This window comes from Ceratotherium simum, chromosome 22 (assembly GCF_057802395.1).
Source record: "Ceratotherium simum simum isolate JZ-2026a chromosome 22, ASM5780239v1, whole genome shotgun sequence".
Taxonomy (NCBI): Eukaryota; Metazoa; Chordata; class Mammalia; order Perissodactyla; family Rhinocerotidae; genus Ceratotherium; species Ceratotherium simum.
The window spans coordinates 14200200-14212283 of record NC_141921.1 but is presented as its reverse complement, the minus strand read 5'-3'; the positions used below and the strand labels follow the sequence as shown (position 1 = coordinate 14212283).

At 54.0% G+C, this 12084-nt stretch overlaps 1 protein-coding gene across 1 annotated transcript; it reads left to right on the top strand.

The window, feature by feature from the left end:
- Positions 1-7096: 7096 nt before the first annotated feature.
- Positions 7097-12083, top strand: PLK3 (polo like kinase 3). The gene is made up of 15 exons (XM_004442006.3): positions 7097-7451; positions 7610-7717; positions 7818-7934; positions 8075-8204; positions 8287-8374; positions 9191-9286; positions 9377-9575; positions 9692-9818; positions 10019-10110; positions 10352-10445; positions 10583-10666; positions 10751-10913; positions 11068-11197; positions 11337-11450; positions 11559-12083. Exons 1-15 carry the CDS (start codon positions 7242-7244, stop codon positions 11748-11750), a joined length of 1944 nt encoding a protein of 647 aa, XP_004442063.1. The 5' UTR covers positions 7097-7241; the 3' UTR covers positions 11751-12083.
- Position 12084: the final 1 nt, after the last annotated feature.

Below are 12084 nucleotides of genomic sequence, written 5' to 3'. Positions count from 1 at the left end.
TGCTCCGCAAAAACTCAGGCGTGGTGTCCCTCTTCTGACCTGTCTTGGGAAGCTCCTTCCCCCACACTGTGAGCTGGTTCTCAGCCTCAAGTGTTTCCTAAAGAGAGGAAGCGTGGCGAGGTGGTTAGGAGCACAAGCCCGGGAGTCAGACACACCTGGGTTTGAGTTCTAGCTCTCTGTAACCATGTACAAGTTACCTAATCTCTCTGAACTTCAGCTTTCTCCTCTGCAGAACAGGATCAATAACACCTTCCTCACAGGGCAATCAAGATTCAAAGAAACAATGCCGGGAGGCGGGAGCACTGCCATTACCATGAAAAGCCAAATCTGTTCCCTTTGGTTTCCGCCTACTGGTCCACTGCTGCATCCCAGAACCAGGCAGTCCCTCAGAGATTAAGAGGCAGAGACCTTTCCCCTGACACCCTGCCAGCCTGTCCCCAAGCCAAACAGTGCCAGGTCTTGGCTTTTAAGCTGGGTTCACTTCTGACCCCCTCTTCTACCCATCACCAGCCTCTGGCCTACCTCCTTTTCACTGCTCCTTCAAGGTCCAGCTCAGAGCATCCTCCAGGAAGCCTACCCTGATATTCCCCCAGGTCACTCCTCAAAGCCCTTTGGATTTCTCTCTCGCAGCAGGTGATGCTACTGGTCCTGATCTATCTACAGAGATCTCCTCTCCAGCCCATGAGACCCTTGAGGACAGGATTGCATCTGATTCATCTTGATAAAGCTGGGGAGGACTTGAACCTAGGCAGGCTTTTCTTTTCTTTTCTCTTTCTTTCTTTTTTTAATTTTTATATTTTGTCCTTTATAGCCTGAAAGGCAACTGGTCCTCCTCCCCATTTTTTTGTGAGAAACTTCCCAGATGAGCAAGGTCTGGAAACCTACCAATGGCCTGAGGAGTTATGTTCTTCTTCCAGGGCCCGGGTGAGATGTCAATATTTGGAAAGAACAGGACTTGTGTGTGTGTGTGTGTGTCCCAAAGGTCTGGAAGACCCGGGACCTGACCTGGGGAGGGCAAGGTACAGCTCTGGGGCCTCAGCCATCATGGCCATGAGGCTCCTTCCCAAGCTCTTATCTGTGGCTTTCCTAGAGCATTCTGGGCTGCTTTCCACTTAAAGAGTGTCTTGTACCTGTGAAGTCAGGCCCTGAGGTCCTGGGAGCTTCTCTCTGACAGCGCTCCTTGAGGACAACCCAGCTGGCTGCATTTCACTCCTCTGCCTCCCTCCCCATCTGTGGCCCCTCACGCTTCGCCTGTAACCAACACTCTGGATCACTGGGCTGTGCATTTCCCACAGAGCCACGGATAAAGGTACAGGACCTGAAGCCTTGCCTCAGGAGGGGGCAGTCCCCAGGCCCCACCCAGACCCTCCCTCCTGAGTCACCTTACCTCCCTTCCCAGCTGCTGACAGGTCCCTTTGATTTATGGTCCAGGAGAGGGAAGCACTCCACCATAAATCATTTACCGTGCCCTTCTTTATTGTCCTCTGCCTCTTGCCTCTCCCTCTCCTCTGGTTCCAACCACCTCTGCCCCTCTCTCAGCCAAGAGCTGGATATATGGCTTGGCAGTTTACAACATGGAGTCTGGAGCCAGACTGCCCAGATTTGCAAGTCTGTACTCCGGCATGAACTCCCTTTCTGACCTTGGGCAAGCCATTTACCCTCTCCGGGCTTCCTTTCTCCGTGGGGAAATGGGAATGATAATACCTATCTCATAGAGTTGTCGTGAATATTAAATGAATTAATATTTATAAAATGCTCTGAATAGCACATGGTAAGCTTGAAACGCTAATATAGTGTGGGAGATCAAAATTGGCCTCCCTGAAATATGTCTCTTTACCTTGATTATTTTCTCTGATGGATATTTGACCTCCCCCAAACTGCCCAAAGAATTTAACATAGAAGACCTGTTTCAGGAAGGAGCCACTGTCCTATGGTGGCTGTAATATAATGTAAAATAGATGTTACAATAGGAAAGGCACTAACAAGCGCATCTTATCAAAAATTCTGTCTCTCCCAGGCAACATTCTCTAGGTGGCCCTGCAAAGAGTTGCCAGACAAACATTTACGTTTATAAGGGAAACTTCCATTTGTAAAGGTATCTCCCTCTCTGTACTGGGAAGAGGGGGATGAGCTCATTTCTAGAAACTTATCAATGTGGAAGGTGAGGCCTTAAATCTGCATAATAACCTTACTCTTGTTTACTGTGCTTTTCTGTTAATCCCCCATAGCTGTCTCCTCCCCCACCCCCAACATCCTCCTTTGTCTACCTGGATATGCTATTTAAGGTGAAAACTTCCGCCACTGTGTTGAGAAACTCAGTTTCCCTGGTTTCTCCCGTGTATACATGTTATTAAACTTAGTATTATTTTCTCCTGCTAACCTGTCTTTTAATTATTTGGCCAGCCATAAGAACCTTAAGGGAAAGGGTGGAGGGAGATTCTCCCTCTTCCCCCACAGTAGCTAGCTATTAGCATCTCTCTTCTCTCTGGTCCGGCTTTTTTTTTTTTTTTTTTGTGAGGAAGATCAGCCCTGAGCTAACATCCGATGATGCCAATCCTCTTTTTGCTGAGGATGATTGGCCCTGGGCTAACATCCGTGCCCATCTTCCTGCACTTTATATGGGATGCCGCCACAGCATGGCTTGACAAGCAGTGTGTTGGTGTGCGCCCGGGATCCAAACCTGCGAACCCCAGGACGCCAAAGCAGAACGCGTGCACTTAGCCGCTACGCCACCAGGCCAGCCCTGCTGGTCCGGCTTTAGCACTTCCGCCTCTGCATCCACCAAGGACACCTGAGATCTCCTTATTGCTGGATCCATCAGCTCCTTCCCGAGTCCTAACCTTACTTGGCGTCTCTCATTCTTGAGAGACTTCCTTGACCTCTGTGACATGACACTGCCAAGAGATTCTGACTCTGAGCTGCCAAGGGAGCACAGAGTGTGGGACATGTGCTCAACTAGGTGCAGCGGGCCTGAGAGCATCTCCTGTGGGATGAAGACCCAGAGAGCTCAGAAAAAACTCAGCTTGGGCAGAGGTTGTGAGAGTCTTGAGGGAATGAGAAAGGGCACTAGTAAGAGGGGCATGGAGACATGGAGTAGTGTAGGAGGAGGACAGGCGCAAGGACAGAGAACCAGTGACCCCCAGAAAAGTCAGGCAATGGTGAATAGTGGAGTCAGACATCTCGGGTTCAGATCTTGACTCTGCCCCTTGGTAGCTGTATTTGACCTTGGGCAAGAAGCTTAACCCCTTGAGCCTCAGTTTCTCATCTGTGAAATGGGGGTAATAATCACATCCACATCATAAGGTTACTGTGAGCAGTCAATAAGATAAATGCTTAGCCCAGTGCCTGGTACATGGCAGGTGCATAAGATCCATTAATGGTAGCATATGTTACACTGCGGGAGGAGGCAGAGCAGGCTGCCAGGCTCTTCAGTTACAGCATCCAGGGAGACCTCCTTCTTGTGTCCTGGTTCCAGAGGAGGGCTCAAGAATCTTGTTAACCTCCCAAGGAGAGAAGTCAGTGAAGGATAACAGAACATGCCACCCCAAAATACGCCACTTTGGCATGTTGATTATTTTGAGCTGTAGGCGCTTGAAAAACAGCAAATGCAGGGAAAGGCTTTCTCTAAACTCCCCTTATCTACCTAAAGACAGATCCTTCACAAGGAACTCAATGGTCATAAATCGCCTTCCTGGGAGTTTCATCTCACAGCAGAGGAGACTGGAAGTCTATATATACAGCATTAAGACAAACGTTGTCACAAACCATCATTCTCCCATCCATTCTTCTTAGGGTCCATTCATCTTCCCTAGAAATCATTTACTCTCCCCTAAGAAGCCTACATTCCTCTTCCCCATTCCCTATTAAGATGGTATTTAAGCCTGAATTCTAAGCCACATGGGAGAGTTACTCGTTTTTCCCCTGGGTATCTCCCATGTATACATAAATTATACATGTTAATAAATTTCTGTTTGTTTTCCTTTTGTTAATCTGTCTTTTTGTTGAAGAGTCCCATCCGAAAACCTAAGATGCGTGGAGGTAGTTTTGACTCCTGTACAAAGTTCTAACTCCCATTACCTTAGAATATGACTGTATTTGGCAATAGGACCTTTAAAAGGTAATTAAGTTAAAATGAGGCCTTTAGGTGGGCCCTAATCTGATTTGACTGGTATTATGAGAAGAGATTAGGACACACAGAGAAAAAGATCACATGAAGTCAGTGAGAGAAGATCTCCATCTACAAACCAAGAGAAAGGCCTCAAAAGAAATCAACCTTGGGCCGGCCCCATGGCTTAGCGGTTAAGTGCGCGCGCTCCGCTGCTGGCGGCCCAGGTTCGGATCCCGGGTGCGCACCGATGCACCGTTTCTCCGGCCATGCTGAGGCCGAGTCCCACATACAGCAACTAGAAGGCTGTGCTACTATGACATACAACTATCTACTGGGGCTTTGGGGGAAAAAAATAAAAATAAATAAATAAATAAAAGAAATCAACCTTGTCCATACCTTGACCTGGGACTTCCAGCTTCCAGAACTGTGAGAAAATAAATTTCTGTTGTTTAAGCCACTTAGTGTGTGGTATTTTGTTATGGCAACCTTAGCAAATTAATACAATGACATTTTGCTTTATTTTTCAAATGTAAAATTGCAATATCAAATATGCCTTTTCAAACTATACATGCCTCAGCCCCATTTCCCCTGTGGATTTGCCCTTTTTTTTTTTTTTGCTGAGGAAGATTCACCCTGAGCTAATGTCTGCTGCCAATCTTTCTCTTTTTGCTTGAGGAAGATTAGCCCTGAGCTGACATCCGTGCCAATCTTCCTCTATTTTGTATGTGGGATGCCACCACAGCATGGCCACAGCTGAGTGGTGTAGGTGGCGTGCCTGGGAACTGAACCTGGGACGTCAAAGTGGAGCACACTGAACTTAACCACCAGGCCACAGGGCTGGCCCTGGCTTTGTCCTTTCTGACTCCACCACTGCCATCTCTCCCCTGGAAAATTGTTGACCTGTAAGATAAAGACCAAACTCCTGAGTATGGCACTTAAGGCTTTCCTGCCCACCCCCTCTCCCACTCCCCCTCACTCATCTGAGCTACTAGTATTTCTCCACATCTCGGGCTGTTTTGATTCTCCCTTCAGTGGCCATGAAGGGCAAGGTTAGAGAAGTAGGCCCTTGTGGGCCTGATGAGGGATTGGGTGGGATGGCCATATGGAGGGAGGATGAAATGGAGATGAGACTAAAGCTGAGGAGACCAGGAAGGTGCTGTAGCAGTAATCCCAACCAGAGAGACTGACCCGGATTAGGGTGTGAGGGGAGGATGGAGCGAAGTGGATCGATTTCAGAGATATTTGGGAGATAAAACTGACAGGGATTGGGTACTCGATAAATATGTGTTGACTTTTCTGGCTACTCTTTCTTTTTTTTTTTTATAATTTTATTTATTTTCCCGCGAAGCCCCAGTAGATAGTTGTACATCACAGTTTCACATCCTTCTAGTTGCTGTACGTGGGACGCGGCCTTAGCATGGCTGGAGAAGTGGTGCGTCGGGGCGCGCCCGGGATCCGAACTTGGTCTGCCAGCAGCAGATTGCGAGCACTTAACCGCTAAGCCACAGGGCAGGCCCTACTCGTTCTAAAGTAAGCTCTTTGGTTACTCTTCTGTTTACTTTCTTCATAGCACTTTTCACAGCCTGCAATTACCTTGTTTGTATACTTGCCCATTGTCTGTTTCCATCGAGCAAAATGTAAACTAAATGAGGGCTGCAACCTTGACCAGTGTTATTCAGACAGTGCTTGGCACTTAGCAGGTGCTCTCAATAAATCTTTGAGGACTGAATAGCTTAATAATTTTTTGTGTGTGTGAGGAAGATCAGCCCTGAGCTAACATCCATGCCAATCCTCCTCTTTTTGCTGAGGAAGACCGGTCCTGAGCTAATATCTATTGCCAATCCTCCTTTTTTTTCCCCTTTTCCTCCCAAAGCCCCAGTAGATAGTTTTGTGTCATAGTTCCACATCCTGCTAGTTGCTGTATGTGGGACGCCGCCTCAGCACTGGCCGGATAAGTGGTGCGTCAGTGCGCGCCTGGGATCCGAACCTGGGCTGCCAGTAGCAGAGCGCGCGCACTTAACCGCTAAACCACGGGCCGGTCCCTGAATGGCTTAATAATTGATTGGATGGTACAGAGTGAGGGCAGAGAGGCACGGAGGATGAGAAGGCCAGGAGGAGGCCTGTGATTCTGGGACAAACACTCCAGAGGGGTTAAGACCCCACCTCTCTCTGTCTCTGGCCCTGGGAAGGGAGGGCATGGACCAGGGGTCTAGGAGTCCAGAGGTCCTCGGGACCACCTGCCCAATTGTCCATCGCTAGATTTGAGAAAATTCAATTCCCATTCTTCACTTTCTAGCCTTTTGGCTGCTGACTCAGGGCAGCGGGTGTTTTCAGGGAAAGGGAATGGGGACCCCGCTGGAACCTAACTCCTGCCCCTCAAGAGTGTGGAAGTAGCAGAAGATGTGGCCAGGCGCATAGTAAAAGCATTGAATGCCAGCCTCTGCTTGACCCCAAAATCTAGCATGGCAGCCCCAACCCCCAATTTCACCCTACAAGCCAGGCTCGGGAGTGTGCAATTCCTCCCAGGCTCTAAAGGGGGCAGCACTGGGCTGGACCTGGGCGCTCTGATCCAGGGCGTGGGAGGAGCGCCCTGTCCCGGGCGCTTAAAGGGGAAAGCGAGCGCTGCCCCACCTCTTCCTCCAGTGCATCTAGTAACTGGGGAGGCTCCCCAGATGCCGAGCTTCACTCCCCACTTATGCCCGGCATAAGCCCCGAAGGATGGGGAAAGAAGGGGGCAACTATTAGCGGGACTGTCATTCACCAGGGCTGGGTGGTGGGGGGACGGGGAAACGGCTGGACCCTACAGCCTGGTTACACCCGCATGGCGACTGGCAGTATGAGCTGCGTCTTTAAGGCGTAGGCAGGAGGCTGGGCTTGAGGTGCGTTGGTGGGAGGAGGAGCTTCTTGATAAACGTGAGGCCTGAGGAGGGGCGTGGCCTCTCTGTGACTCGGCGCCAGGAAGGGGCGGGCTCTTCATCACGAGACGCCGGGGAGGCGGGCAGGGGTTCATTGATAAAAACGCCCGGCTCCCTCGGGCGCGAGCGCAGCGTAGCAAGTTCAGGCAGCGCTACGCGCGGCCCGGGCCAGGCGGAACCGGGAACAAGCCGGGCCCGCGCTGCGACGCGCCGCCTGCATGGAGCCCGCCGCCGGCTTCCTGTCCCCGCGCCCCTTCCCGCGTGTGGCCGCCCCGCCCGCGCCGCCCGCTGGGCCCGGGCCGCCTCCGAGTGCCATGCCGGGACCTGAGCTGGAGATGCTAGCCGGCCCGCCAGCGCCGGACCCCGGGCGCCTCATCACGGACCCGTGCAGCGGCCGCACCTACCTCAAGGGCCGCCTATTGGGCAAGGTAAGCTGGGGGGTGGTGCTAGTGAGGGTGGAGGGAGGCCCTGCTGGCCTCTTTGCCGGCGCCGGGCGGGGTGGGAGCGCTTGTCCCCCGCGCGGGGACGTCTGCCAGCCAGATCTGGCCTCCCCTGGAACGCCCTGCCTGATGCCCCCTCCTCATAGGGGGGCTTCGCCCGCTGCTACGAGGCCACTGACACACAGACCGGCAACGCCTACGCGGTCAAAGTCATCTCGCAGAGCCGCATCACCAAGCCGCATCAGCGCGAGAAGGTGGGCCCGGGCCCGGGCCCAGGCCCAGTGGACGAGGGGTGGAGTGCGGTCTGTGGCGTGGGAGCCCTTGAAGGATAACAACCTCGGGCCCCCATTGCAGATCCTAAACGAGATCGAGCTGCACCGCGGCCTGCAGCACCGCCACATCGTGCGTTTCTCGCACCACTTTGAGGATGCCGACAACATATACATTTTCCTGGAGCTCTGCAGCCGAAAGGTGAGGGATGGGGGTGGGGGTGGGGTAGGGAAAGAGGGCCTTAAGATCTAAAGCTGGAACCCTGGCTCTTCCTCAGGGAGCACAGATGGAGGGAGAGTCAGGGAGGGTGGACCAGGGGCTGAGGGAGTGGCTCTCTACAGTCCCTGGCCCACATCTGGAAGGCCCGGCACACCCTGTTGGAGCCCGAGGTGCGCTACTACCTGCGGCAGATCCTTTCCGGACTCAAGTACTTGCACCAGAAGGGCATCTTGCACCGAGACCTCAAGCTGGGTGAGACTCCTGGGCCAGCAGGATGGGGGGGTTGGGGAGGCAGAGAGAAAGGAGTCTAACACACTTCTCTGCCCCCGCCCAGGAAATTTTTTTATCACCGAGAACATGGAACTGAAAATGGGGGATTTTGGGCTGGCAACCCGGTTGGAGCCCCCGGAGCATAGGAAGAAGTGAGTGTTTGAGGAGGGGGTGGTGACCACAGTCTGTGCGTGACATGGATGACATGCGAGACAGATAGTGAGTGTGTATGTGGGAGGAAGGATGACTTCCTCATGTGTGTGTGATAGATGGGGAAGGGATGATGGGCTGTTTGTGTGTGTGTGTTTGAAGTTGGAGTCACAGCCTGGGTTACTGGGACTGGTGGAGAGGCTGAGGGTCCTATGGATGTCTGAGTCCCTGAAACAGATGGGGGTGTAAGGATTCTTGGAGGTATATCGCTGATCCTGTGTGTGGATAGGGGAAAGAGACATAAGCAACGTGTGTGAGACAGACTGAGAATGTGGAGATGGCAGGACATGACACCCTGTGTCTGTGTAAGAAGACTCTGCTGTGGCCACGATGACTGGCTGTGAGTGACATAGACAGCATGTGTGGCAGATGAGTGTTTATGGGGGATGTGACAGCTGGTGTTGGTGTGTGTATGGCACAGACCATAGGAAGTGACAGCCTGTATGGGTGTCTGACAGACGGGAGTGGGGGTAGGAGGAAGGGATCAGTGATGGACCTTCTGTTGACCCTGGTGGAGGAGACAGGGTTGGGGTTCAGGGCCTCCCCCGGTCCTGCAGAGCAGCTGAGCAGCTGGGCCGGGCGGGTGGGTGGGGACTCAGCTGCCATGCCAGGCATCCATTGTCCCAGGACAAGCAGTTTTCTGGCCTTCAGTGACAGGCAGCTGCTTTGTCTGGACTCACAGTGGGGGCAGGGATGGAGGGGCTAGCCGGACTCCGTCTGAATCTTCCCCTCTCCTCCTGCTCCTCACCCCTCTTCAGGACCATCTGTGGCACCCCCAACTATGTGGCTCCAGAAGTGCTGCAGAGACAGGGCCATGGCCCCGAGGCAGACGTGTGGTCCCTGGGCTGTGTCATGTGAGTCTCGGGGTCATCTGCACACAGGTGGGTGCACAAGGCGGGCGTACCTTCCACTCTACTCCTGACCCCCTTCTCTCTGCCCCACAGGTATACGCTGCTATGTGGGAGCCCCCCGTTTGAGACCGTTGACCTGAAGGAGACGTACCGCTGCATCAAACAGGTTCACTACACGCTGCCCGCCAGCCTCTCACTGCCTGCCCGGCAGCTACTGGCCACCATCCTTCGAGCCTCGCCCCAAGACCGCCCCTCAATTGACCAGATCTTGCGCCATGACTTCTTTACCAAGGTCTGTGGCTCACCAGACACCTAAGTCCAGTCTGCATAGTCTCAGGAGATTGAAGGGGGGCAGGTGATAGGACCCCTGGGGCCTCTCTTCTCTACTCACATGACTCCCCTCCTCAGGGCTACACCCCCGACCGGCTCCCTGTCAGCAGCTGTGTGACAGTCCCGGACCTGATACCCCTTAACCCAGCTAAGATTCTACTTGTCAAAGTTACCAAGAGCCTCTTTGGCAGGAAGAAGAACAAGAGTGAGTCTGGGATGTCAGTGGTTTTGACGGTACAGAGGGGCAGGGGGCTTGTATGCCCCCCATACATTGTGGGGGCATGGAGTGCCTGTGGCCCCTGGGGAGAGTGTGTTGTACGGGCACTTGGGTATGCCTCTTTGTAGCATCCTTATGGGAAGCAGGGGGGCTGGGCAGAATACTAAGGGCTATATCTCCCCCCCCAGGTAAGAACCATCCTGAGGAGCGAGACGAGGTCTCCCGTTTGGTGAATGGCCTCACTCGGACATCCATTGGCCATCAGGATGCCAGGGCTGAGGTGAGGTGCTCACGTGGGCAGTGTTCCCCTGACTCACCCCGACCCTCGCAGCTGTGGGAAGCCCGGGATAAAAGAGGCTGGTGAAGCATCTAGCCTCGTAGTGGCCTAATTGGCTGTGTCTCATTAGCCAGGTGGGGCTGACCTGGGGTGCCCTGGGTTCCAGGCCAGGGCTGGGCCGGGGACTCTCAAGGATTTGGATTGCGGGGCCTGTCTCACTGCCTTCCCCTACCCAACCCTCCAGGCTCCAGCAGCTTCTGGTCCAGCCCCTGTCAGCCTGGTAGAGACAGCACTTGAAGACAGCTCACCCCGTGGGACACTGGCGAGTAGTGGAGATGGTGAGCAACCTGGAGAATGAGAGGTGCTAGAGGTGGCTGGGGCTGAGACCAGGGACCAGAGGGAAGTAGTGGACAGGGGGACATCGCCTGGGTCCTGGGGAACTAATGCCTAATTCCCGGTGCTCTGTTCCCTTCAGGGTTTGAAGAAGGTCTGACTGTGGCCACAGTGGTGGAGTCAGCCCTCTGTGCTCTGAGAAACTGCCTTGCCTTCATGCCCCCAGGTAAGGGTGATACATGTGTATGGGGTGGGAGTTCTTTGGCTGAGAGGCCAGGAGCAGGTCCTCACTCCTTCCCCTCTATGACAGCGGAACAGAACCCGGCTCCCCTGGCGCAGCCAGAGCCTCTGGTGTGGGTCAGCAAGTGGGTTGACTACTCCAACAAGTTTGGCTTTGGGTATCAACTGTCCAGCCGCCGTGTGGCTGTGCTCTTCAACAATGGCACACACATGGCCCTGTCAGCCAACAGAAAGTAAGTGCTGTCTTGTTATGAGGTGCCTGGTATCCAGGCCGTTGTACCCAGCAGGGCTGCACCGTGGTGTGTGCTTCCAAGCTCAGGGGCCTGGGGTCTCTCGGGAGGGGTGTTGGTGCAGGGCTCCCTCTGACCTTTGTATCCTCCCCTCCAGGACTGTGCACTACAACCCCACCAGCACAAAGCACTTCTCCTTCTCTGTGGGTGCTGTGCCCCGGGCCCTGCAGCCTCAGCTGGGTGTCCTGCAGTATTTTGCCTCCTACATGGAGCAGTGCCTCATGAAGGTGTGTGGACTGGGGTGGGGCACATTGAGGACTAACACATCCTGATCCCTTCTTCACCTTTGGGTGGTGCTCAATGCTAGAGGCATCGATGGGGAGGGGCCTGACTCACGTCAGACAGGTGACCTGCCCTTGCCCCCAGGGTGGCGATCTGCCCAGTGTGGAAGAGATGGAGGTACCTGTCCCTCCACTCCTGCTGCAGTGGGTCAAGACTGACCAGGCCCTACTCATGCTGTTCAGTGATGGCACCGTCCAGGTAAGAGCCCCTCCTGAAGCTGGGGGAAGGTCTGGGAGGCCCAGGGTGCTGGCAAGGAAGCTGGACCTGGGGCCTAGGCCCTGACCAGTGCCACTCTCCCGTGCACAGGTGAATTTCTATGGAGACCACACCAAGCTGATCCTCAGTGGCTGGGAGCCCCTCCTGGTGACTTTTGTGGCCCGCAATCGCAGCGCCTGTACTTACCTCGCCTCCCACCTTCGGCAGCTGGGCTGTTCCCCAGACCTGCGGCAGCGGCTCCTCTATGTTCTGCGCCTGCTCCGGGACCGCTGCCCAGCCTAGGACCCAACCCTCAGAGTAGGCCACAACCCAAGCCGTGGGGCCTGAGGCCTGTGCCTCTGGGGCTCTGGCCCTTGCCTTTGTGGCCTCCCTGTCCCTTTGGTGCCTCACTGGGGGCTCTGGGCCAAATCCCCCAGGGAATCAGGGACCAGCTTTACTGGGTTGCAGGCTCCCTGTCCTAGCTGCCTCCAACCCCTTCTCCAAGAAAAACCTGAGCCTTAGCCCCCAGCTAGGGGGCGTTATTTATGGACCACTTTTATTTATTGACACATTTATTTATTGAGATGTGAGCCCCAGGGAAGGCCTCCTCCTGGGATAATAAACCGTTTTGCAGAAT